This window comes from Dama dama, chromosome 19, assembly GCF_033118175.1.
Source record: "Dama dama isolate Ldn47 chromosome 19, ASM3311817v1, whole genome shotgun sequence".
Taxonomy (NCBI): Eukaryota; Metazoa; Chordata; class Mammalia; order Artiodactyla; family Cervidae; genus Dama; species Dama dama.
Genome location: NC_083699.1, coordinates 60,304,336 through 60,330,148, shown reverse-complemented (window position 1 = coordinate 60,330,148; position 25,813 = coordinate 60,304,336). Strand labels below are relative to the sequence as shown.

Below are 25,813 nucleotides of genomic sequence, written 5' to 3'. Positions count from 1 at the left end.
AATAATGCCACTTGCAGCAACATAGATGGATCTAGAGATCATCATAATAAGTGAAGTAAGTCAAACAAATATCATATGATACTGCTTATGTGCAGAATCTAAAAAAATATATACAAATGAACTAATTTACAAATCAGAAACAGACTCACAGACATAGAAAACAAACTTATGGTTACCAAAGGGGGAAGAGAGAAATAAATCAGGAGTTTAGGATTACCAGATACAAACTACTGTGTATAAAATAGATAAACAACAAGGTCCTACTGTTATGGCACCACAAAATGTATTATCTTGCAGTAAATTATAATGGAAAAGAAACTGAAAAAAAATAACTGAATCACTGTGCTGTACACTAGAAACTCATGTTGTAAAATCAACAATACATCAATTGTAAAAAATTTATACATATATATGTATATATCTTAAAAGATTATTTTTAAAATACACAGCAATAGAATACCATTCCAGAAGGAAGGTAGAGAGAAGATTTCTAAGGTGTTTGCATTGTCTTGGGTAAAGAATCAACAATAAACTTTCATAAGTTAGGGACATATGTTAAAGTGTAAAGTATACATTAAAAGAATAGATATAAATGTATTACTTCCAAACAAGTAAAAGGAAAAATAGAATGATTATTTAAGGAAAAACAATCCAAAATAAGACAAATAAGGAAAGAAAAACCAAGAAAATAAGGGTTATAAAGCACAAAATAAGATGGTAGATTTGATCCAAATTATAAATTTAGATAATTTATAGAAATAATATAATTTACATATAATTATAATTATATATAATATATAATTTTTATATATTTAATGTATATTGTAAATATATAAATTTATATAAATATATATAATTATAATTATTTAATTATATATAGTATATATACTTTATATATTTATATTATATATAAATTATATTCTATATATATTTTTATATATAGAATATTCTATATATATTATATATTCTATATGTTCTATATTATATAGAGTATATAAATTCTATATATTTATATAGAATTATAATTATATATAAAATTAAATATTATAATAAAATTTATAATATATAATAATAATATATGATATATAATAATATGTGCAATAACATATATACATATAATATATATAATATAATAATTATTATATATAGTATTTTATATTTATTACATGTTATTATATATTTATTATATATTATATATATGAAATTATATATATTGTAATATTATATATACAATATAATAATACATATTCTATATAATGATTAAAATAATAATATATACCATGTATAATATATATAATATATTAAATAATAATATACATAATAATATATAATGATTATAATTATATTTATTGGTAAGTAATATAGTTATATTAAAAAATTATATAATTTACATACAATTAGAGTTATAATTACATATATAATTATAATTATGTATGTAATTATATATAAGTATAGATATTATATATATTATATAATATATATTATACATTACATTATAAATATATAATATATTGTATACTATACTATAATATTATAAATATGTATAAAATATTATTTATAATATGTATAATTATATATAAATTAATATAATTTATAATATATACAATATATAATATGCATAATATATAATTATAACATAATATAATATTATCTATAATATTTCACTTATTATATATTTATATATTATTATATATATAATATATATAATATAAAATTTATATATAATATATATGTGTTATATGTTATATTATATATCTTATATATAGTAGATAACACATATATATTATATAATATTATATAAATATTACATATATTATATGATATATAAATATATCTATATAAATATTTAATAAATATAATATATAAATAACATAATATTATATATTATTATAATATATAATATAATATATAATATATATATACTATATATTTAAATATTATATATAATATTTCTATTATATATATGATATATAATTGTATAATTATACATATGTAATATTTATATAATGTATAAATTTAATAATATAATATATAATACAATAATTAATAATATAATCTGTAATATAATAATCAATATGTAATATCATAATATAAAATATATAATAATTATACTATATATATTTATAAGTAATATAATTTAGTAAATTATATAATTTCTATTATATAATTATATTGCTTATAAATTAATTAAGTGCTTCAGCTAAAAGACAAAGATGATCAGATTGGATATTTTTAAAATCCAGCTGTTCACAAAAGACACACATAAAACAAATAATAGAGATGAAAAATTTACTTCATAATAAAAGGTTTAATTTATTAGAAAATCGATGAGTTAAATTTCTATATACCTAATAGGCTTCCCTGTTGGCTCAGATGGTGAAGAATCTGCCTGCAACACCAAAGACCCAGGTTCAATCCCTGGGTTGGGAAGATCCCCTGGAGAAAGGAATGACAACCCAGTCCAGTATTCTTGCCTGGAGTATCCCATGGACAGAGCAGCCTGGCAGGCTACAATCCATGGAGTTGTAAAGAGTCAGACAGGACTGAGCAACTAACACTTTCACTTTCACTAATATCATGACTTCAAAATATATAAAGCAAAGGACAGAACCACAAGGGAAAAATATAAAGATTTTTAAAAGTCTCTCAGTAACAAGCGAATAGAAAAATCAAAGTGATATAGATAATTTAGCTATATAATTAAAAATCTGAGCTAATAGACATAAGCAAAAACTGCATAGAACTTTGAGAACAGGCTACATACAGTATCACATGAAGAATATTTATAAAGCACAGGAAGAATATTTACAAGTACATTAAGACTATTTATAAAATTTGCCTCAATTCAAAAGATTAAAATAATAGAGCTAAAGTAAAATGCAATTAAACTCAGATGGCAAAGAATCTGCCTGCAATGCAGGAGACCCACGTTCGATCCCTGGAGAAAGATCCCCTGGAGAAGGGAGTGGCTACCTACTCCAGCATTCTTGCTTGGAGAATTCTATGGACAAAGGAGCCTGGTAAGTTACAGTCCATGGGGTTGTAAAGAGTCAGACACGACTGAGTGACTAACACTTCATTCACTTCATCAATAATTTAAAAGTAAAAATTCCATGTGTTTAGAAATTAAGAGCAAGCTCTGGGAGTTGGTGATGGACAGGGAAACCTGGCATGCCACAGTCCATGGGGTCTCAGAGTTGGACATGACTGAGCCACTGAACTGACTGCCTAAGAAATTAGTATTTCTAAAAGAGAACAACATGCAGAGTAGGACAACACTGGGCTCAACGCATGCTATAAACACACCAAAAAAAATCCCTATATATGGATCAATTCTCACTGAAAATAAACTAGAAACTAATAGAAAGGTCTTCTGCAACCAAAGCTACAAAAGAGATCCACAAGGAGTTGGGTAGGGAGGAGAAGCAATCAGGTCAGGACTCATGCCCCTAGGAGAGAACACCGAAGAGGAGGGGGATTTCACAGCTCAGATATCATCCTTGCAAAGTGAGGGTGCACATAAAGATGAATATTAAGATTAATAACTAATGTAAGTATCCATCTCATGAAATTAGAAAATAAACTCTTAATACAGTAGGTATGAAAGTGAAAGTTGCTCAGCTGTGTCTGACTCTTGCCAACCCCATAGAATAGTCCATGGAATTCTCCAGGCCAGAATACTGGAGTGGGTAGCTATTCCTTTCTCCAGGGGATCTTCCCAACTTGGGGATCAAACCCATGTCTCCTGCATTGCAGGCAGATTCTTCACCAGCTGAGCCACCAGGGAAGCCCAAGAATACTGGAGTGGGTAGCCTATCCCGTCTCCAGCAGATCTTCCCAGCCCAGGAATCAAACCAGGGTCTCCTACATTGCGGGCAGATTCTTTATCAGCTGAGCTACCAGGGAAGCCCACAGTAGGTATAGGATCATAATAAAAGAACATAACTTAATGAAACAAAAAACAAATAAAGTCAATATAGTGAAAAGTTCCTTGAAAATACTGACAAACTTCTAGGAAGATTAAGCAAGAGGGAGAGGAAAAAATAACCAATATAAAAAAATAAAAAGGAAACATCTCTATAGATCTTGTGACATTAAGAATATTATGAAAATTACAGACAACAAGAAACAAGTTCCCTAGTGGGGGAAATGAGCTTACCAAAACTAAATCAAGAACACATCTGATTGGAACCATAATAGCCAAAGCAATCTTGAGAAAGAAAAAGCTGGAGGCATCATAACTACCTGATTTCAAACTATTCTGTAAAGCTATAGTAATCAAAATATAGTATTGTCATAAAAACAGTCATAAAGATCAATGGAACAGAATAGAGAACCCCAAAATAAATCTACATACATATGGTAAATTATGATATACCCTGTGAGTGTGAAGAAGCTCAGAGCATGTTACATGATTGTGTCTGAACAGATCCCTGTCATCTGTGAATCCAGAGCTCCTATGGAAGTGATTTATCAGAAGATACATGTTCCATTAAGAAATTGAGAGCAGGGAACTGGGCAGGGTTCTGTATGGAGCTTAAGGTGTTATGGACTTTCTCAGAAAGCAAAGTCCTGGGACTAATAAAGAAGGTCTGTAAACTCAGAGATGCCCCCAAAGACCAGGGTTTTTGACCTGCTGAGAGCTGAGGAACAAGAGTGGACCTAGTGGCATTTGCTTAGTGTGGACAAGTTATAAAATAGCTGGAAGAATACATACAGAGAGGATGCAAAAGAGGGGTCTGAGAGAAAGTAAGAGGGTTAAAGCTGCAAAAGCATTCCTCTAGTGGATTTCTCAAACACACCAGCCAACATGCAAGGACAGGTGTCCTGTCAAACCATTTCCCCCATGAAACCTGATCCATCACTCTGCAATGAGGCTGGAGGCCTGCTAACCCCATTTGTAACTGAAGGGCTTGCCCCTAATTCCCAGGCATGCACTCTGAGCAGCAGTACAAACAAACAATCTAATTAAAAAATGGGCAGAAGATCTGAACAGATATTTTTCCAAAGAAGACAGAGACAGACAAGTACATAAGAAGATGCTCAACATCACTAATCATCAGGAAATTACAACTCAAAACCACAAGATATCACCTCACACCTCTCAGAATAAGTCGCTTCAGTCATGTCCAATTCTTTGTGATCCCGTGAACTATAGCCTACCAGGCTCCTCTGCCAAAATAGCTATTATCAAAATGACAAGAAATGCTGGCTAAGGTGGAGAAAAGGGAATGCTTATTGGTAGTAACATAAATCAGTACAGCCACTATTGAAAACAATGTGGAGATTCCTCAAAAAATTAAAAGAAACTACATACAATCCAGCAACTTCACTTCCAGGTATTTATCTGAGATAATGAAAACATTAACTTGAAAAAATATGTGCAGCCTCATGTTTATCGCAACATTCTTTACAATAGCTAAGATGTAAAAACAGTCTAAGGGTACACTGAAGGATGAATGGAGAAAGAAAAGAAAATATTCCATTATGATTATATAACACAATGGAATATTATTCAGTCATAAAAGAATGAAATCTTGTAATCTGCAACAATATGGATAGACTTTGAAGGCATTAAGTTAAATAAGTAGAAAAAAAGATAAATATACTATGATCTCACTTGTATGTGGAATCTTAAGGGAAAAAAAACATAGATGCAGAAAACACACTGGTGATTGCTAAAGTAGTTTGGGGATGGGTAAAGCAAAGGGTTCAAAAGGTATAAATTTCCAATTATAAATTAAGTCATGGGAATGTAATGTACAGCATGATGACTATAGTCAATAATACTTTGCTTACTTGAATGTTGCTCAAGAATAGATCTAGGGTGAAAGAGATCACCAGCCCAGGTTGGATGCATGAGATAAGTGCTCCGGCCTGGTGCACTGGGAAGACCCAGAGGGATTGGGTAGAGAGGGAGGTGGGAGGGGGGATCGGGATGGGGAATACATGTAAATCCATGGCTGACTCATGTCAATGTATGACAAAAACCACTACAATATTGTAAAGTAATTAGCCTCCAACTAATTAAAAAAAAAAAAAAGAATAGATCTCAAAAGTTCTCATGTACAGTGACAGATGTTAACTATACTTATTGTGGCAATCAGTATGTGGCAAATTATATGAGTATCAAATCATGTTGTTTATTTAAAACTAATTTATGTCAATTATACTTTAAAATGGAGAAGGCAATGGCAACCCACTCCAGTACTCTTGCCTGGAAAATTCCATGGACGGAGGAGCCTGGTAGGCTGCAGTCCATGGGGTCATGAAGAGTAGGACATGACTAAGCGACTTAACTTTCACTTTTCACTTTCATGCAGTGGAGAAGGAAATGGCAACCCACTCCAGTGTTTTTGCCTGGAGAATCCCAGGGACAGAGGAGCCTCGTAGGCTGCCGTCTATGGGGTCACACAGAATCAGACATGACTGAAGCGACTTAGCAGCAGCAGCAGCAGCAGACCTTAAAAATTTTTAAAGAACTATGATTTCCCAGGTGGCGCAGAGGTAAAGAATTCGACTGCCAATACAGGAGACACAAGACACACAGCTTTGATCCCTGGGCCGAGAAGATCCCCTGGAGTAGGAAATGTCAACCCACTCCAGTATTCTTGCCTGGGAAATATCATGAACAGAGGAGCCTGGCGGGTTCAGTCTATGGGGTCACAAAGAGTCGGACATGACTGAACATACACACACACACAATTATTAAAGTCATTGAATTAATTTTTAAAAAATCACCTTAGACGCTATGCTCTGATGACTACATTACCAAGCCTGCCAAAAATTTAAAGTTCTAATTTAAAGTCTTCAAGAGAATAGAAAAAGATGGATATTTTATAATTCATCTTAGGAGATTAAAAAATTTTAATAACAAAACTGAAGAACTACAAAGAAAGAAAATATTAGCCAAACCTTATTTATAAACAGATGAAAATCCCTATATTAGCTATATATTAGCTAACAATTCAATAACAAGAAAAGTTTGCTAAACCAGCTAAAGACATCACAGAGAAATCAGTATCACTATAGCTCTGAAGCCAAGATTGCAGGAAAAGGGAAGCTAGTTGAGGTGAGGTGAATATTCTTTGCACTTTTTCTTCTCAGGGCATTGGCCAACTTACAGAATGGGACCTAGAAGCCAAACAGAATGCAGTGTTCTAGAGCTTTAGGCATTCTCTCAGACATAAAGAATAGATGCTTTCAAACTGTGGTGCTGGAGAAGACTTGAGAGTTCCTTACTGCACAGAGATAAAATCAGTCAATCCTAAAGGAAATCAACCCTGAGTATTCATTGGAAGGACTGAAGCTGAAGCTCCAATACTTTGGCCACCTGATGAGAAGAGCTGACTCATTGGAAAAGACCCTGATGTTAGAAAAGATTGAAGACAGGAGGAAAAGAGGATGGCAGAGAACGAGATGGTTGGATGGCATCACTGACTCAATGGACATGAGCTAAAGCAAGATCTGGGAGATGGTGAAGGATACAGGGAGACCTGGTATGTTGCAGTCCATGGGGTCACAAAGAGTCGGGCACGATTAAATGACTGAAAAAAAACAACAGACATAAACAGACACAAGTTGAAATTTAAAGCAACCAACGAGAAAGTTAGAACTTGAGGGCACAGGATACCAGAGAAAAAGGAAATGCAGAAATGTGAGCCTGACATTCTGCTGGGCATTTGCCTTTAGAACATTTACATAACCCTAGGGACTTCCCCGGTGGCTCACAGGGTAAAGCGTCTGCCTACAATGCGGGAGACCTGGGTTCAATCCCTTGGTCAGGAAGATCCCCTGGAGAAGGAAATGGCAACCCACCCCAGTATTCTTGCCTGGAAAATCCCATGGACAGAGAAGCCTGGTAGGCTACAGTCCATCGGGTCAAAAAGAGTCGGACAGGACTGAGCGACTTCACTTTCAAAGCTGCATGGGAACAGGAGTTGCTCATTTCATCCAAAAAGTCACATTATTGTTTACTTAGTTTTATTTTTGAATGATACTAACACTGGGTATTGGAGAAGGCAATGGCAACCCACTCCAGTACTCTTGCCTGGAAAATCCCATGGACGGAGGAGCCTGGTAGGCTGCAGTCCATGGGGTCGCGAAGAGTCGGACTCGACTGAGCAACTTCACTTACACTTTTCACTTTCATGCCTTGGAGAAGGAAATGGCAACCCACTCCAGAGTTCTTGCCTGGAGAATCCCAGGGACGGCGGAGCCTGGTGGGCTGCCGTCTATAGGGTCACACAGAGTCAGACACGACTGAAGCGACTTAGCAGCAGCAAAACTGGGTATAAAATTGTGGGATGGTAGTTATCTTCTTTTAGCAGTTTATAGTTCTATATCTATTGAAGAAATTATTAAAATTCCTCCTACAAACAATTTAGGTCAAGAGAATAGAAAAGACTTTTTTTCAAAAATAAGGCCAGTAATACCTCAATTCCAAAGTTGGTAAGGACATTACAAAACGGGGGTATTATCACTGTTACGTATGTACATATAAAAATCTTTATTAGAATATTAGTAAACTAGTTAGCCTTAGTCACTTAGTCATGTTTGACTCTTTGAGACCCCATGGACTGTATCCCATCAGGTTCCTCTGTTCATGGAATTCTCCAGGCAAGAATACTGGGGTGGGTAGCCATTCCCTTCTCCAAGGGATCTTGATGACCCAGGGATCAAATCCAGTCCTCCTGCATTTCAGGTAGATTCTTTACCATCTGAGCCACCAGAAAAGCCCCCATTAGTAAATTATGTGTGTTAAAAAATAGTGAGTTGATGTGTGTCAGGATGATAAGAGGGAGGTCATTTTAGGCAGAGAAGATCAAGTTCAAAGCTTAATGGCTGAAACAGAGAGGAGCAAAAAGGACACAGAAGAGACAGATTTAACAGATGTTTAAGATGCATCTTCACCAACGGCAGGGCTTGGTGAAGCAGGGTGGTCAGAGGTCAGGAAGAGATGGCTCAAAGATTTCCTGGTTTAGGAAACAGGAAAAATGGTGCTCTCAGAAAATGCAGAAGAGAGGAAAAAAATAACATTTAGAGAAACTCCAATGAATTTCATTTATAAACCTCAAAATTATCCCCAGAAATTCAAAAGATCATCAAGTTCTGTCAGTTCTACCTAGCTTTTATCCACACCTTGGTGTCATCTTCTCTGGAACACAGTTGCCTAATTGATCTACCTGCCTCTCATCTGGCTCCCTTATAACTTCTCCCTTGTAACTACTGCCTAAGTGATCACAGTAGTGACAACTGTAGGAAGAATAGTTATTTGAGTGATGTACTCTTACTGGAAAAGAAAATAATGGACAGAAGCTTAATACATTCAGGAAGGTTACAGGACTGACCATTGAGCTGGCAGGGCTAACTGCTATTTGGACAACTGAAGTGTGCAGTTACAAATGGTAATTTATTTTTTCTTTCACTTTCACTGTAATATAATTGACATAACATTGTATAAGTTTAAGATGTACAACATGATGATTTGATACATGTATATATTGTGAAATGAGAGTATTTTACTTTTACGTTAGTAACTCCCAAACAATGTTTGGTACCAGGTGCTAACTGGTACCACTGCCTGAAATGTCTTTTTATCTGTTTTGGTGGAGGGAGTTCAGTTCAGTTCAGTTCAGTTGCTCAGTCATGTCCAACTCTTTGTGACCCCATGAACCACAGCGCGCCAGGCCTACTTGTCCATCACCAACTCCTGGAGTTTACCCAAACTCATGTCCATTGAGTCAGTGATGCCATCCAACCATCTCATCCTGGTGGAGGGAGAGAGGGGTCTTTTCTGCTTACTTCTTTAAACATTTCTTATTTTGAAATATTAATTCATAGGAAGTTACTAAGATAGTACAAAGAGGTATCATGTACCCTTTACCCAGTTTCTCCCACTGGTTACCTCTTATGCACCAATATCAAAAGCAGGAAATCAACATTAATATAGAATGTGTGTATAGTTCCATGTCATTTTATCACATGTGCAGATTCAAGTAATCATCCACAGCAAGCAAAATACAAACTACTCCACCACCAAAAAGATCTCCTTCAAGCTGTGCCTTTATAGAGTCAAACCCACCCCTTTCCCACCCATCATTCCTAACTCCTGAAAAATGTTGCCCTGCTTTTTTTTTTTTTTGTAACTTTAATATCGAGAGAAATGATTGAAGGATGCACAAATACGTTGTGATATAACTGCTCATGCTTTAACAAAGAGCATCTTCTGCAGCTCTCATTCCCTTCACCTATACCACTTGCACTCACCTCCCCTCTGACTCACATTCTGCCAATTCCTTAAGATAAAGGTAGAATAATATAACATAACATGTTAACTTCTCCCTCTCTTGATAGTCCCCTGCTCTATATTCATAGTGCGTACGTGCCTGTTAAGTCGCTCCAGTCATGTCTGACTCTGCAAACCCATGGTCTGTAGCCTGCCAGGCTCCTCTATCCATGGGATTCTCCAAGCAAGATTACTGGAGTGGGTTGCCATGCCCTTCTCCAGGGGATCTTTCTGACCCAGGAATTGAATCTGTGTCTCCCTGGGGCTCCTGCATTGAAGGCAGATTCTTTACTGTTGAGCCACCAGAAAAGCCCCATATTCATAGTACATACTATCTATACCACCGATACTGATATTTTAGTCACCCATTCCCTTGTGAAACCTTAAATAATTCTATCACAGAACAATATAACTTCTTAAAATAGATTACAGATGCTATCCCCAAAATTCTGATAGTACATCTATGTAGTTCATCAGTATTATTATTTTGCTAGGACCCTAGTACAGTACCTGGCTTAGACAATCAATATTCAGGTGATTGAATTGTACTATGCTCAAAATTCGGGAAATTTGAGGCATTTAGTAAGGTTAGTAATCAATGCTGAATCACCATTGTCATTAGGAAACAGGCAATGGAAGTTAGAAAAGAATATGGAGGTGAAATTCAGACAGAGGAGCAGGAAAGAGATAAAGATGAGGACAAATACAATCAGACCTTAGAAATGAACTTAATGTCAGAAGGGCTGCCAGACCCAAGTCAACACATTCTGACGTGTTGTGTTTTATGATAAAGTCTCTGTTGTTGAAGCAAGTTCAGTTCAGTCACTCAGTCGTGTCTGACTCTTTGCGACCCCATGAATCGCAGCACGCCAGGCCTCCCTTTCCATCACCAGCTCCCAAAGTTTACTCAAACTCATGCCCATCGAGTCAGTGATGCCATCCAGCCATCTCATCCTCTGTCGTCCCCTTCTCCTCCTGCCCCAAATCCCTCCCAGCATCAGGGTCTTTTCCAAGGAGTCAACTCTTCGCATGAGGTGGCCAAAGTATTGGAGTTTCAGTTTCAGCATCAGTCCTTCCAGTGAACACCCAGGACTGATCTCCTTTAGGATGGACTGGTTGGATCTCCTTGCAGTCCAAGAGACTCTCAAGAGTATTCTCCAACACCACAGTTCAAAAGCATCAATTCTTCAGTGCTCAGCTTTCTTCACAGTCCAACTCTCACATCCATACATGACCCCTGGAAAAACCATAGCCTTGACCAGATGGACCTTTGTTGACAAAGTAATGTCTCTGCTTTTTAATATGCTTTCTAGGTTGGTCATAACTTTCCTTCCAAGGAGTAAGTATGTTTTAATTTCATGGCTGCAATCACCATCTGCTGTGATTTTGGAGCCCAAAAAAATGAAGTATGACACTGTTTCCACTGTTTCCCCATCTATTTCCCATGAGGTGATGGGACCAGATGCCATGATCTTAGTTTTCTGAATGTTAAGCTTTAAGCTTAAAGCCAACTTTTTCACTCTCCTCTTTCACTTTCCTCCAGAGGCTTTTTAGTTCCTCTTCACTTTCTGCCATAAGGGTGGTGTCATCTGCATATCTGAGGTTATCCATATTTCTCCCGGCAATCTTGATTCCAGCTTGTGCTTCTTCCAGCCCAGCGTTTCTCATGATGTACTCTGCATATAAGTTAAATAAGCAGGGTGACAATATACAGCCTTGTCATACTCCTTTTCCTATTTGGAACCAGTCTGTTGTTCCATGCCCAGTTCTAACTGTTGCTTCCTGACCTGCATACAGGTTTCTCAAGAGGCAAGGCAGGTGTTGAAGCAAAGTCTGATATAATAGACTGATTACATTATGGAAGAGAGAGGAGGTAGTGGGAGTATGGAGGGTGGTGGCTTGGAGCTCCTGAGTGATGTTCCACTAGTCAAGCTGAACAGCTTCCTTGGCCCCTCGCTGTAGGACCCAAGAGCGGAGCCAGTAATTCCACCCACTATTTTCTAACAGATCACTTCACTATGTAGTAATTGAGATTTAAACATGAAGACAAATAACTACTTACATGAGAGCTTGAAGACCATGTTAACTGGCAAATAGGTCCAGGAGTAGTAATATAACCAATAGGCTTATAGTCTCTTTCCACTTCGAAAAAGAAGACAGTTTTATCTTTACTCTAATTAAAAGAGAGATATCCAAATATATATTATTATTAAATCTATTCCAGAGAGTACAAAGAAATATTTAACAGCTATATTACACCCACTGTATACTTATACCTACAATGATCATATATCCCAAATTATTCTGGGAACATTCTTATTTCAAATATTTGCTTCATTTTCCCTGTGACAATGTTTGACAGACCTGTCAAATGTTTTCTTGTGTTTCTAAAAAAAAAAATGATCACCATACCTGTGTATAAGATTAATTCACAAAAAAATCCACAATGCATATGCTCACCTGTTTATGCATAACGAATTTACATGGTTATTCTCTTCATTTAAAACACTGACTATACATAAAACATGCTGCATTATTCCCAGTTGAGAATTTCTATTCATTTAAAATAAGCATTACAACTCAATTTGTAAGAATATTTTTAATATTTTATAATCAGGCACAGACTATACTGAAAGAATGTGAAAACAAGAAATAGATATATGTTCTTGGAAAGAAATACAAGGAAAGAAGGCATCATTAAGTAGGAAGACTAATAAGGCAAGGTTAACCACAAAAATTCAATAGGAAACAAAAGGAAATTTACTCCTTACCCCTGTGGCTAGAACTTCTCCATCACGATCATAAGCTAAAGCAGTGACAGCAGCAGTATGAGGTTTGAAAACCTGTTTCAAACGAATATCTGCATCTGAAACTTTCTTCCGTCCCACAAAAACCGTGAGCCCTTTTGGATCATAAAGTTCAAGAATTCGAACAACGCCATCTTCAAATCCTGCAGTGATCTGTGCTCCACCATAGCTTATCTTGGACAAAAAAGAAATGCAAGGTTTCCAAAATTAGTTAATTAAGAGAGCTGCACTGCATTATGGGCTTCCCTGGTGGCTCAGATGGTAAAGAATCTGCCTGCAATGAAGGAGACCTGGGTTCAATCCCTGGGTCAGGAAGATCCCCTGGAGAAGGAAATGACAACCATTCCAGTATTCTTGCCTGAAGAATGCCATGAACAGAGAATAGTCCATGGGATCACAAAGAATCAGACATGACTGAGCGAATTACAGATATTTCTGTATTTTATTTAGACTTAAGTAATTTAACTAAATAATATGGCTTCCCTAGTAGCTCATTTGGTAAAGAATCTGCCTGCAATGCAGGAGACCAGGGTTCGATCCCTGGATCAGGAAGATCCCCTGGAGAAGGAAATGGAAACCCACTTCAGTACTCTTTCCTGGAAAATTTTCTGTATTTTATTTAGACTTCAGTAATTTAACTAAATAATGAACTAAAATAAGGGTCCATTGATAATTCCTTATACTACTTTATGGTAAACTCCATCTCTTCTAGGACAGTCCATTATCACTGCTGACCATGAGACAGGTAAACAAGGACAATCTATCTACTATGCACCAAAGACCCGTCAGCAGCAACCCAAGAGTAAGCATAGACAGTCTCAACCCATTTTCACAAATTAATGGTTGAGTGGGAGGACATGTTGTTGTTGTTCAGTCACTAAGTCATGTCCTACTCTTTGTGACTCCATGGATTGTAGCACACTAGGCTCCTCTGTCCTCCATTATCTCCTGAAGTTTGCTCAAATTCATGTCCATTGAGTTGGTGATTCCATCTAACCATTTCATCCTCTGCCATCCCCTTCTCCTTTTGTCTTCAATTTTCCCCAGCATCAGGGTCTTTCCCAATGAGTCAGCTCTTCACATCAGGTGGCCAAAGTATTGGAGCTTCATTAATCAACCAGACAAAGGAATGTGGAATTATAAACTTAAATAAGTGTTAAAGGAAAGAAACATTCTCTGAGAATGTATAGCAAAGAAAGCTAACCTAGACTGAGAGCTTCCTTAAGGAAGATATGGTGAAGCTAAGAACAGAGGGATGCTCAGGAGTTAATTAAGCATAAAGATACCTCTGGGAGAGCATACAGCTTGTGCAAAGGTCATGTGGCAGGAAATAATGCACCAGGAAAAAGTTAGTTTGACTAAAACAGACTGAGTGAGGGAACAGTGCTTCCACAAGCAAGTATTAGGTCACAAAATGGCTTATATGCCACATTAAAGATAGTTTTCATCCCAGAGAGGTAAGGAGTCAAATAGTTTTTAGTTTGGGGATGTAGAGTGGGGAGGTGACGTGATCAGATCTACTATTTCAGGAAAATCATCCTAGGTACAATGTAGAGAATGGATCTGAGGTGGCCAAGACAGGATGCACAGGAGACTTTAAGAAGACTATTTTTTAAATTAATTTTATTTTAATTGGAAGCTAATTACAATATTGTGGCAATTTTTGCCATACATTGACATGAATCAGTCAGGGGTGTACATGTATTCCCCATCCTGAACCCCCCTCCTAGCTCCCTCCCCATCCCTCCTCCCTCCCTATCCCATCCGTCAGGGTTGTCCCAGTGTACCAGCTTTGAGTGCCCTGTTTCATGCATCGAACTTGGACTGGTCATCTATTTCACATATGGTAATATACATGTTTCAGTGCTATTTTCTCAAACCATCCCACCCTCGCCTTCTCCCACAGAGTCCAAAAGTCTGTTCTTTATATCTGTGTCTCTTGCTGTCTTGCATATAGGGTTTGTCGTTACCATCTTTCTAAATTCCATATATATGCATTAATACATTGTATTTGGTGTTTTTCTTTCTGACTTACTTCACTCTGTATAATAGGCTCCAGTTTCATTCACTTCATTAGAACTGATTCAAATGTGCTCTTTTTAATAGTTAAGTAATATTCCATTGTGTATATGTACCACAGCTTTCTTATCCATTTGTCTGCCGATGGACATCTAGGTTGCTTCCATGTCCTAGCTATTGTAAATAGTGCTGCAATGAACATTGGCGTACACGTGTCTCTTTCAATTCTGGTTTCCTCAGTGTGTATGCTCAGCAGTGGGATTGCTGGGTCGTATGGCAGTTTTATTTCCAGTTTTTTAAGGAATCTCCACACTGTTCTCCATGGTGGCTGTACTAGTTTGTATTCCCATCAATAGTGTGAGAGGGTTCTCTTTTCTCCACACCCTCTCTAGCTTTTATTGTTTGTAGACTTTTTGATAGCAGCCATTCTGACTGGTGTGAGATAGAACTTCACTGTGGTTTTGATTTGCATTTCTCTGATAATGAGTGATGTTGAGCATCTTTTCATGTGTTTGTTATCCATCTGTATGTCTTCTTTGGAGAAATGTCTGTTTAGTTCTTTGGCCCACTTTTTGATTGGATCATTTATTATTCTGGTATTGAGCTGCTTGTATATTTTTGAGATTAATTCTTTGTCAGTTGCTTCGTTTGCTATTATTTTCTCCCATTCTGAAGGCTGTCTTTTCACCCTGCTTATAGTTTCCTTCGTTGTGCAAAAGCTTTTAAGTTTAATTAGGTTCCATTTGTTTATTTTTGCTTTTATTTCCATTACTCTGGGAGGTGGGTCATAGAGGATCCTGCTGTGATTTATGTCAGAGAGTGTTTGCCTATGTTTTCCTCTAGGAGTTTTATAGTTTCTGGTCTTACATTTAGATCTTTAATCCATTTTGAGTTTATTTTTGTGTAGGGAGACTTTTAAAATGATGGCTGTTTTACTCCTGGAGACTGATTAATGTCATGTGGTCTGAGGTGGTATAGTGGAGCTGAGAGACCTGAACACATTTTAGAGATGGGTATAATGGTCCTATTTGGTGGTGACTAGATATGGGGAATGAGGCAGAGGGACGTGTCAAGAATGACATATATTTACTGAGACAGGAGATCCTGGAAGGGAGCCAGGTATGTGAGTGTGTGGGGCTGTTGTTGCATTTATTGTTTTGAAGTGGGGGGAGGGGGAGTGGGGACCAGCAGAAGATTATGAACTTAATCTTGGACATGTTGAGTTTGAGGTCTCCTGGAGATCTCAAAATGAAGATGACAAATAGTCTGCAGCTTAGAAGAAAAATCTTGGCTGGAGATATAAATCTAGCAATGTCTGTATGTACTAAATCTGCCATCTTGGAAGGCATTTAGGAAGAGGGCAAGAGCCCTGGTATTCTTTAGAATGGAGTGATCATCACTTACGGCCAGGCAATTATGAAAGTCTTGGGAATAAGAACTACATTCAATTCCAATTGAATGTGGCTTATTCAAATTTACTAAGTGCCTATATGTACCAGTAAGTGTAGAGGTACTGGAAGTATTAACACAAAGAAGAATAAGATATGGTATTGCCATGAAGAACACAGTCTGGTGAGAAAGACAGACAATGAAGCAAGTCATCTTAGTACACTGTGATTAAGTGCTACAAAAGAGGTATATACACAGTCCTTAAACACAGTACTAGATCATGAAGGAAATAAGTACCCTTCAAGATGGGTTCGTAGAGGGCTGGGCAGAGGCAATGATATTTGACCTGAGCTAAATTGTGAAGAATGATATGCAGCTTTCCAGAAAGGTAAGAGGGTATGGAGAAGGGGAAATTCTAGCATAATATCTATAAGATCATTACTTGGATTTAAGGCTAAAAATTAAATGCTCTATGAACATTCCGCAAAACTCTGAAAAAAATGATTCAATTTGATAAACTGTATTTTAAAGACTTCAGATAAGAGTGTAAATAGATTAGATAAAGAATGATCCAGGTTTGGTCATCTAAATACTCCATGGTTTCTACTTAATCTAGCCTCATCATCTTTCTGCTTCTATTTCCTGGCCTAAGTTCTCCTGATCTTGATCCCATCATTAAAGTCCCCTCCATTCCAGCCATCTCTACGTCTGCTTTGGACATGGAACATTTTCTCTTTGATTTCAACTCAAAGGATTAAGGATAAACCATTCCCCAAATATTCCCATGACGTTTTATAAAAACATGGCTGCAAATTCTTGGACATACCTCCTATAGAAAAATAGTTGAACTTCCTCTCTGTGAATCTGTGTGGTGCTTGTGGCTGTTTCACCCCCTAACTGAGTATAGTACAAGTGATAATATGTGACTTCTAAGGCCAGGTTATGAAATGACAGCAGCGTCTGCCTTCTTTGTTGGAACATAAGATCTTGGAGCCCTGAGCTGCCATGAAGAAGTTCGACTGCCCTGAGGCCACCATGCTGTGATAATGACCTCTCTGTCTGACATGGGCTCCAGGTAAGCACTCCTATTAGCATCACAGCTTAACCCAGCCTTCAACCCAGGTGCCATATTTGGGACAAAGAAGCCTTTAGATGACTCCAGGCCCCAACCATTCAAGTCTCCCCAACTGAAGCCATGATACTGTGAAGAAGGGATAAACCATCCCTGCTGTCACCTGTCTGAATTCCCAAACCGGAGTATATGAGCAAAAAAAATGATTGTTTTTTATGCCACTACATTTGGAGTGGTTTACTACACAGCAACAGACAACTAGAACAAAGCTCTAATTTTTTTCCCATTATTTAACATATCACATAAATTTACTTATTTTGTTTACTGTCTGTCTTTCCCACCATCTCCCATGGGGGTATAACATTCTCCTATCAGGGTAAAGGTTCATGCTGGCAAGTATTTTTGTCTTTTTGTTCACTGCTATATTCCCAGAATCTAGAAATAGGCCCAGCACATTGTAGACATTCTAGAAGTACATAGAATGAACCAGAGTCAAACAGAAGACAGATACACAAAGTTCTATCAGGTGATTACTTTTTAACACAAAATTATTTCTAAACTATAGGTGGCATAAGAATAGACTTTTCATTAAAAACACAATAGCAAAGTCAAGATATGATTTCTATCATATTCTGAATGGACAAACTAAGTTCGAATTTTTATTCTTCTCTAAAATCCAGAGTCAGAAAATATCTATATTTCTAAGAAATAGCACTGATATATCATATTTACAAATAGATTTTTAGTAAAATTCATTATAATAAGCTTACCAGCCGTGGTACCCAAGCAAGGGCAGTACCTCCTTGCTTGAATTTCATCTGAAGCAAAGGAGTTTTGCCAGCAAAGTCATAGAATCTAATAGAGCCTATAGAAAGACAGTTTTAAAGAAACAAGTTATATATATAGTATATATATATATATATATATATATATATATATATGTTAACAGCTTTAATAACCATGGTTCACTTTATATCTAAGCACTATAACAAGAAATGTCATAGAAAATCAACTGACATAGTCTTTCTTTACATTAGTTAAAATTTTACATGTATACCCTCAATCAGGTAATTTATAAACATGAATACATGCTATGCCATTTTATAAAAGGGACTTGAACATCTACGGATTTTGGTATCAGTGGAGTCCTGGAACCAACCCCACCACCACCACAGATACTGAGAGACAACTGTACTAAAGAAAACAACTGCTGATTGACTAGTGAGTCAGCTTTACCTTTCACAGTCCACACAGATTTACTGAAAGTCAAGAAGAAAAAAAGGACATGGAAAGAAAAGGAAAAGCACTACTGTAGAGAATACCAAGATGAATGGTATTTTCATGAGTAATTTATTGATATATCTTTTATGTCTCACAATAACCAAGGCTACTATATTTTAGGCCCTTCCCCTCTGCAAAAACTTACCTCATTATTATCAGGAGGCTTCCCTTCTGGGAAAATTCTCATATGCCTTAATCAAACACATTTTAAAATGTACTGAAAATAAAACACAAAAGGCCAGATATGAGTTCTTACTTACAGTCCAAGCCGGTAGTGGCCATGAGATAAGTGACAGGAGAGACAGCCAAAGCTTCAATGGCTCCAGAATGGAAGGAGAACAGGCATTCTGGATCTTGGGTCTGATGACAGAGAGATTCTATTAGAGCTCAAAGACAGGTTAACATAGAATTAAAGCCAAGTTTAAAGAAATACAAATAGAATTTTGTATCATGTATGACTTCATCTGAATAGATATAAGAAAAGGCATTATAAGATAGCAAGAATGCTGAAGTTCAGAATTAGGAGAAAGAGAATACTGGCTTTGCACTTGATAGCTGTGTGATTTGATGCAAGTAACTTCAAATGCCAATTTCTATTTCTACATCAGTAAAATGAGATGATGGCAACTGCCTCCCGACAAAATTCAGCAGTTGAGAGGATTATTTGAGATAATATACATTAAAATGTTAAATGTTTATGAAAACTATAAAGCACTATAAAATGTTAGGCCATTTCTTGCCACTTTTCTTGTAAATTTTTTTATGAGTTAGAATCTTTTTCATATAAAATTTTGTATGTAAAATCATAACGAGAGAAAGACAGACACAACATAAATTCTTTGGATATGTTGAGCAAGTTTTTGATGGGAACAATGATCAAATATGGAGAAAGATAAAGTATCTTTTAAAAAAGAATAATGAACATTTTACTATGAGAGTTTGAAACAAATGAGAAAAACAGGCAACTTACAATGTTTGAAAAGCTAAGGTCAAGCTTCCATATGGCTCCATTGGAATCCTAAAAAATTAAATACTCAATAATATATTGTTCATCATTTTAAAATTTTATCACATTAAAGGATTTTCTTTTTATGATTTAAGGGACCAACAATACCAACACTTACATATATTTTAAAGTGTGATTGAAATTTAGTAATAGCAACCACATAATAAAGCAATCTCATAAACCTTGTAGTCAGTTTAACATAGTAAAAATGCTAATTGGCTTTCTATGTATAAAATATAGGTCAATTAAATATTAGGCTTCCCTGATAGCTCAGTTGGTAAAGAATCCAACTGCAGTGCAGGAGACCCTAGTTCGATTCCTGGCTTGGGAAGATCCACTGGAGAAGGGATAGGCTACCACTCCAGTATTGTTGGGCTTCGCTTGTGGCTCAGCTGGTAAAGAATCCACCTGCAATGTGGGAGACCTGGGTTCAATACCTTGGCTGGGAAGAGTCCCTGGAGAAGGGAAAGGCTATCCACTCCAGTATTCTGGCCTGGAGGATTCCACAGACTGTATAGGCCATGGGGTTGCAAAGAATTGGACACAACTGAGTGACTTTTACTTCACTTCACTTCTAAATATCAGAATTCAGGGAACTCTTCATTATACTATCAATAGCAGTCTTGATAGTTCTGTGGACTTACAGTAACAGTAAAGCTTAATACTATGTTAGTTTTATATCCAGATAACTTTAAAGAGCAAAGAGAAAACGGTGTATCTTACCTGAGCCAACCAAAAGTTATTTCCAACTTCATTCATTTTTATCATAGAGAAGAGTCTGACGTTCTTATCTACTTGAAGTTCATTAATGGGCTCTATCTCTAGTAATCCAGTCTCATCTATAACATTAGCAGTGTCTATAGTCTCAAAATCCCATATCTTAAAAAATAAGAAAATACCTTAATGAATCAGCAGTTTCTGAATATATATTTTCTAAGTCAGAATGGATATATATTTTCTATGCCAGGAAAGACCCCAATTTTTTCAAGTCATTTCTTATTTCATGAAAATTAATGATGAGTAGATATAATTAAAACACCAGACAAAACCTAACCTCTGAGATTTTACTCTGAGAAATAATGAATTATCATAATTTCCTTTTATTTATGGAGATTAGTGAGAAAAAGTCCGTCCTGAATAAGAATTCTAGTTTGCCCAAAGTAAACTTTATTTCAAAGTTTGTATCAGGTATTTCTGCATATAAAGTGACTGTAAGGAATAAATGGTTCAGTCATTCACTGAAACATTATGACAAGCCTTGTATTATATTAGACCCATGGGACCCTAGAAAGGAGACACAGACCTTCTTGCTGAATGATTCAAGCACAATCTTCATTAAGCAGGGGAAAAAAAAAAGATGTAGGTAATGTCTTCATGAGATAATGTTTCTCTTCCTTATCTTGGATTTAGACTGTACTATTCAGGTAATGACTGTTGTTCTTAAGATAGGAGACCAGAAGAGCACTGGGGAAGGAGGGAGCAGTTTTTAATGTGGTAGAGAAACTCGGAGGGACTTCCTCTGGGAGATGCCAAAGCCCAGGCTGGATGGTTCTGCAGACACATCCTGCTACATCATCCTAGACTCAGCAACTCAGACTTGGGAAGGACTGGTGTTGTCCCATTGAGTACTCTCGTGGAGGAGAGTCCCAGGTCCTAGGGTCAGACTAACTCCTGGGAGTTGGAGCGGGTTTTTCCTAAAGGGCTAGAGGTAGAGATTTACAATATAAAACACTGAAGAGATGAGGGTGGGCTTTGCAAAGGGGAAGCAAGCTTAGACATTAGTGATGGCCGTGAAGGAATTCTCTATGAAGTATCCAACTTCTCTTGAAGTTTTCCACCCCTTGGTATCTTGATGTATTTGGGGGTGACATATGTTTTGGAAGGATAGTGAATGTATTGTGTAACATAATAAAGGACATAAAAGATTCTCAGAGAAATTAATATAACAGAACAAAATTAAACTTAACAGGGTTCAAAGAGCCAATGGTAAGAGGACAAACTGGAAGACATGGCTCTAATATATTGTCTGAGCCATAAGTAAGCTCAGTGTCAGAGTAACCAGATGGTTGGGCGGGGGTGGGGGGGAAATGGTCTTACTTCTGATAATACCACTTCCTAATGAATGTCCCAAGAATACTACCTTAAGAATATTTTCTTATGAAAGGCCCCAGAAGAAACACATACTGAGGGGACCGCAAAGTAAACCAGAAGACTGCAGGTTGGCCAGCAACAGCAGGGTAACTACACATGGGGGATGGGAGAAGAGGTGTGACAACAGCTAGATAGACCAAGATGCAGAAGCAGTGTCCCAGATTAGTCCTGTGGGCAGGATGGTGTACACAGGTGAGGACAAGCAAGTTCATTAGTATGGGGGTAACGGGAGGGGAGCATCCATTAGAAAACCCCATCAGCTCACCTGTGTATTTCTAATTGGTAAAATCAGTAAAAATAAATAAATAAATAAATGTTTGGCCTTGTTGTCCCTAGAAAATGACCAATTTATAATAGGCATTTTGGAAGGACATTGGAGTCCACTGTTAATATGGTGCTAATTCATTTTCTGAAGCTATTATTTCAACAACAGAATCAAAATAACAAAAGATCCCCTCAGAAAATTTCAGTGGCAAGATATTAACGAATGTTGACTAGAATTTACAAAGACATAAAGAAGGCTGAGCACCGAAGAATTGATGCTTTCGAACTATGGTCCTGGAGAAGACTCTTTAGAGTCCCTTGGACTGCAAGGAGATCAAACCAGTCAGTCCTAAAGAAAATCAACCCTGAATATTCACTGGAAGGACTGATGCTGAAGCTCTACTACTTAACCTGATGCGAAGAGCCGACTCATTAGAAAAGACCCTGATACTGGGAAAAGACTGAAGGCCAAGGGAGAAGAGGGTGGCAGAGGATGAGATAGTTAGACAGCATCACCTTCTCAATGGACATGAGTTTGAGCAAACTCCAGGCAATAGTGGAGGACAGAGGAGCCTGGCATGCTACAGTCCAAGGGGGTGACAAAGAGTCAGACATGAATTAGTGACTATAAATCTACCACAAAAGAAGCATTACTTAAAATGAGTTGGCCCTGGGAGTAAATGACCACTGATCTTCTTCAAGTGACCTTTGTGAGAAATAAAAATCTGATAAAACCCATAGGATCACCTACAAGACTTTGATGCAGGTGCTACTGTTCAAGTTTAAAGAAAACTTACCCTAACACATCCATCTGACCCAATGGTGATGACTTCACCCTCGTCCAGCATTATCTGGTTAATGGGACCCTGGTGACAAGGCTTGCCTGCAGCTCGACTCAACTCCACTTTGATGTGGCCTCCTTCCCAAAGCAGCATGTTGCCCCATTCTGACCCTGAGAGCACCTGGCAGGTGTGAGGAAAGGAAAGAATGTACATGAGACAGATAAACATGTATATTTGCCTCAAATAGCTGGTGAGAAATGTTTAAAGATTTTTCCTGGCTGTGAAAATAAATTTTTCACTTTTAAAATAAGAAAATACAGCAATGAAAATTCACTAGCCCAGAAACAACCACTTATCACAATATGTAGTTTTACATAATGATGTCAGGCAGTATGTTGGTGGTTAAATTTTCAAACACCTCTGCAGATTTCTTTGTACATCTCTTAAGGACATAACCCAGGAGTGGAACTACTGGGTCAAAATTTAGAGATATGTTTAAAGTTCTTGATAGATGAGAGTGATAGTAATCAAATGTTATAAGATATTTGATAAATTGTGAGGCCATTACTGCAAATTATAGCAGAACAATATTCAATTTCAAACAAGGACAATCACCTGAAACCACCTCACTTAATGCATTTAATCCAGCACATCCCAAAATATATAGCACCAAACACCAACTCTTAAGATATCGAACTAGTATTACATAGTAAGTAATACTAATTGAATATTGACTCCATGACAAGCACTACTTGAGCACTTAACACATATTATTCTTTAATCCTAAAAACCATATTAACTAGGTACATTTATCGAGGATACCATGTGCAGTTGTACAGGTTGGGCACAGTTTTTCTCATTGACACAAAGAAACCATAGGGCCAATGGAAGTCCTATTATTATCCCCCATCTTACAAGATAGAAAAAAAAAAAAAGCCTGAAGCATATTAATTACCTTGCCCCAAATTACCCAGGAATCAAGGTTCTAAACCAGGCCCTCAACTAACGCTGCCCTCAGTAAACATATGCTAGGATAAACAAAGTCAAACAAGTTTCTTTTCTCTAGAACCCCTTGGAAGCTTTAATACAGAAGTGTTCACTGGGAATCATCATAAGAAATTTTTAGGTACAAAGGAATTTGACCAGGAAAGTGTTATTTTCAGAGAGCTTCTGTGCAAAAGAATACTGCATGAAATGTCCTTTGGGGAACTCTGATCCAATTCTTACCTGCCTGCTCGAGGACTCTGCAGCCTTCTCCCCGAGTCACTTATGACCTTACTCAGTCTTATTTGTATTTCTCCAGCCTGCCTATTATCTATTCTATGTCTGTTGAGCCTCAGCCCACTTGTCTTTCTTTAGACTTGCTTTTTTTTCTGTCCAGTAACTAAAGCCATCCAAAGTCAATAAAGGCTATCACTCATTCCTTTCTGAAATGTCACATTTCATGAAATGTCACAAAAGGAAAAGCTTTCCTTTTCCATTTGTCCTGAGAAGAGTCCAGATTCTCATCATCTCTTCTTGGATAAAAGCAGTATCTTCCTTCTGAGCTCATCTCCATGACTCCATTTTCCTAACTTGCTTGGCATTTTGTGACCAAGCTTAATAAATAATTTTTTCCATTTGTATCTCTACTCTTCCAATGCTTAATAGTTCTGCCTGACTATTCAAGTCCTTGTACCTTGGGAGCCCACCATACTTCTCAATCTAATTTCCCACTCCTTCCCAAGATGAGTGCTCCAAATTAATCCTATAAATATGTAATATTTACTCTTAACTCTAAATATTTCCTTTTGTGGCTCTCATTTAAATGACTTCTTTTCTCCCCTACATCTACACAAACTCTACTGAGCCTTTTTAAAATATATCTCAACCCAAGTTTTTAATGATCTTTATCTTAGCCTAGCATGTGAGATGAGGGCAATTGTGTGGTAGTTTGAGCATTCTTTGGGATTGCCTTTCTTTGGACTGGAATGAAAACTGACCTTTTCCAGTCCTGTGGCCACTGCTGAGTTTTCCAAATTTGCTGACATATTGAGTGCAGCACTTTCACAGCATCATCTTTCAGGATTTGAAATAGCTCAACTGGAATTCCATCACATCCACTAGCTTTGTTCATAGTAATGCTTTCTAAGGCCCACCTGACTTCACATTCCAGGATGTCTGGCTCTAGGTGAGTGATCACACCATCGTGATTACCTGGGTCATGAAGATCTTTTTTGTACAGTTCTTCTGTGTATTCTTGCCACCTCTTCTTAATATCTTCTGCTTCTGTTAGGTCCATACCATATCTGTCCTTTATCGAACCCATCTTTGCATGAAATGTTCCCTTGGTATCTCTAATTTTCTTGAAGAGATCTCTAGTCTTTCCCATTCTGTTGTTTTCCTCTATTTCTTTGCACTGATCCCTGAGGAAGGCTTTCTTATCTCTCCTTGCTGTTCTTTGGAACTCTGCATTCAAATGGAAACATCTTTCCCTTTCTCCTTTGCTTTTTGCTTCTCTTCTTTTCACAGCTATTTGTAAGGCCTCCTCAGACAACCATTATGCCTTTTTGCATTTCTTTTCCTTGGGGATGGTCTTGATCCCTGTCTCCAACACAATGTCACAAACCTCCCTCCGTCCATAGTTCATCAGGCTCTCTGTCTATCAGATCTAGTCCCTTAAATCTATTTCTCACTTCCACTATATAGTCATAAGGGATTTAGGTCATACCTGAATGGTCTGGTGGTTTTCCCTACTTTCTTCAATTTAAGTCT

General features: G+C 36.9%; 1 protein-coding gene across 1 annotated transcript in view; it reads right to left on the bottom strand.

The window, feature by feature from the left end:
• Positions 1-25,813, bottom strand: part of CFAP44 (cilia and flagella associated protein 44) — a 128,555-nt gene that overhangs the window by 81,467 nt on the left and 21,275 nt on the right. Inside the window, exons 8-14 of the mRNA XM_061167209.1 lie at positions 23,075-23,239; positions 20,586-20,741; positions 19,827-19,874; positions 19,117-19,216; positions 18,346-18,440; positions 13,060-13,269; positions 12,351-12,461 (exon numbers count right to left, since the gene is read on the bottom strand). Coding sequence (XP_061023192.1) covers positions 12,351-12,461; positions 13,060-13,269; positions 18,346-18,440; positions 19,117-19,216; positions 19,827-19,874; positions 20,586-20,741; positions 23,075-23,239 — 885 coding nt within the window. The remainder of the gene's footprint in view (positions 1-12,350; positions 12,462-13,059; positions 13,270-18,345; positions 18,441-19,116; positions 19,217-19,826; positions 19,875-20,585; positions 20,742-23,074; positions 23,240-25,813) is intronic.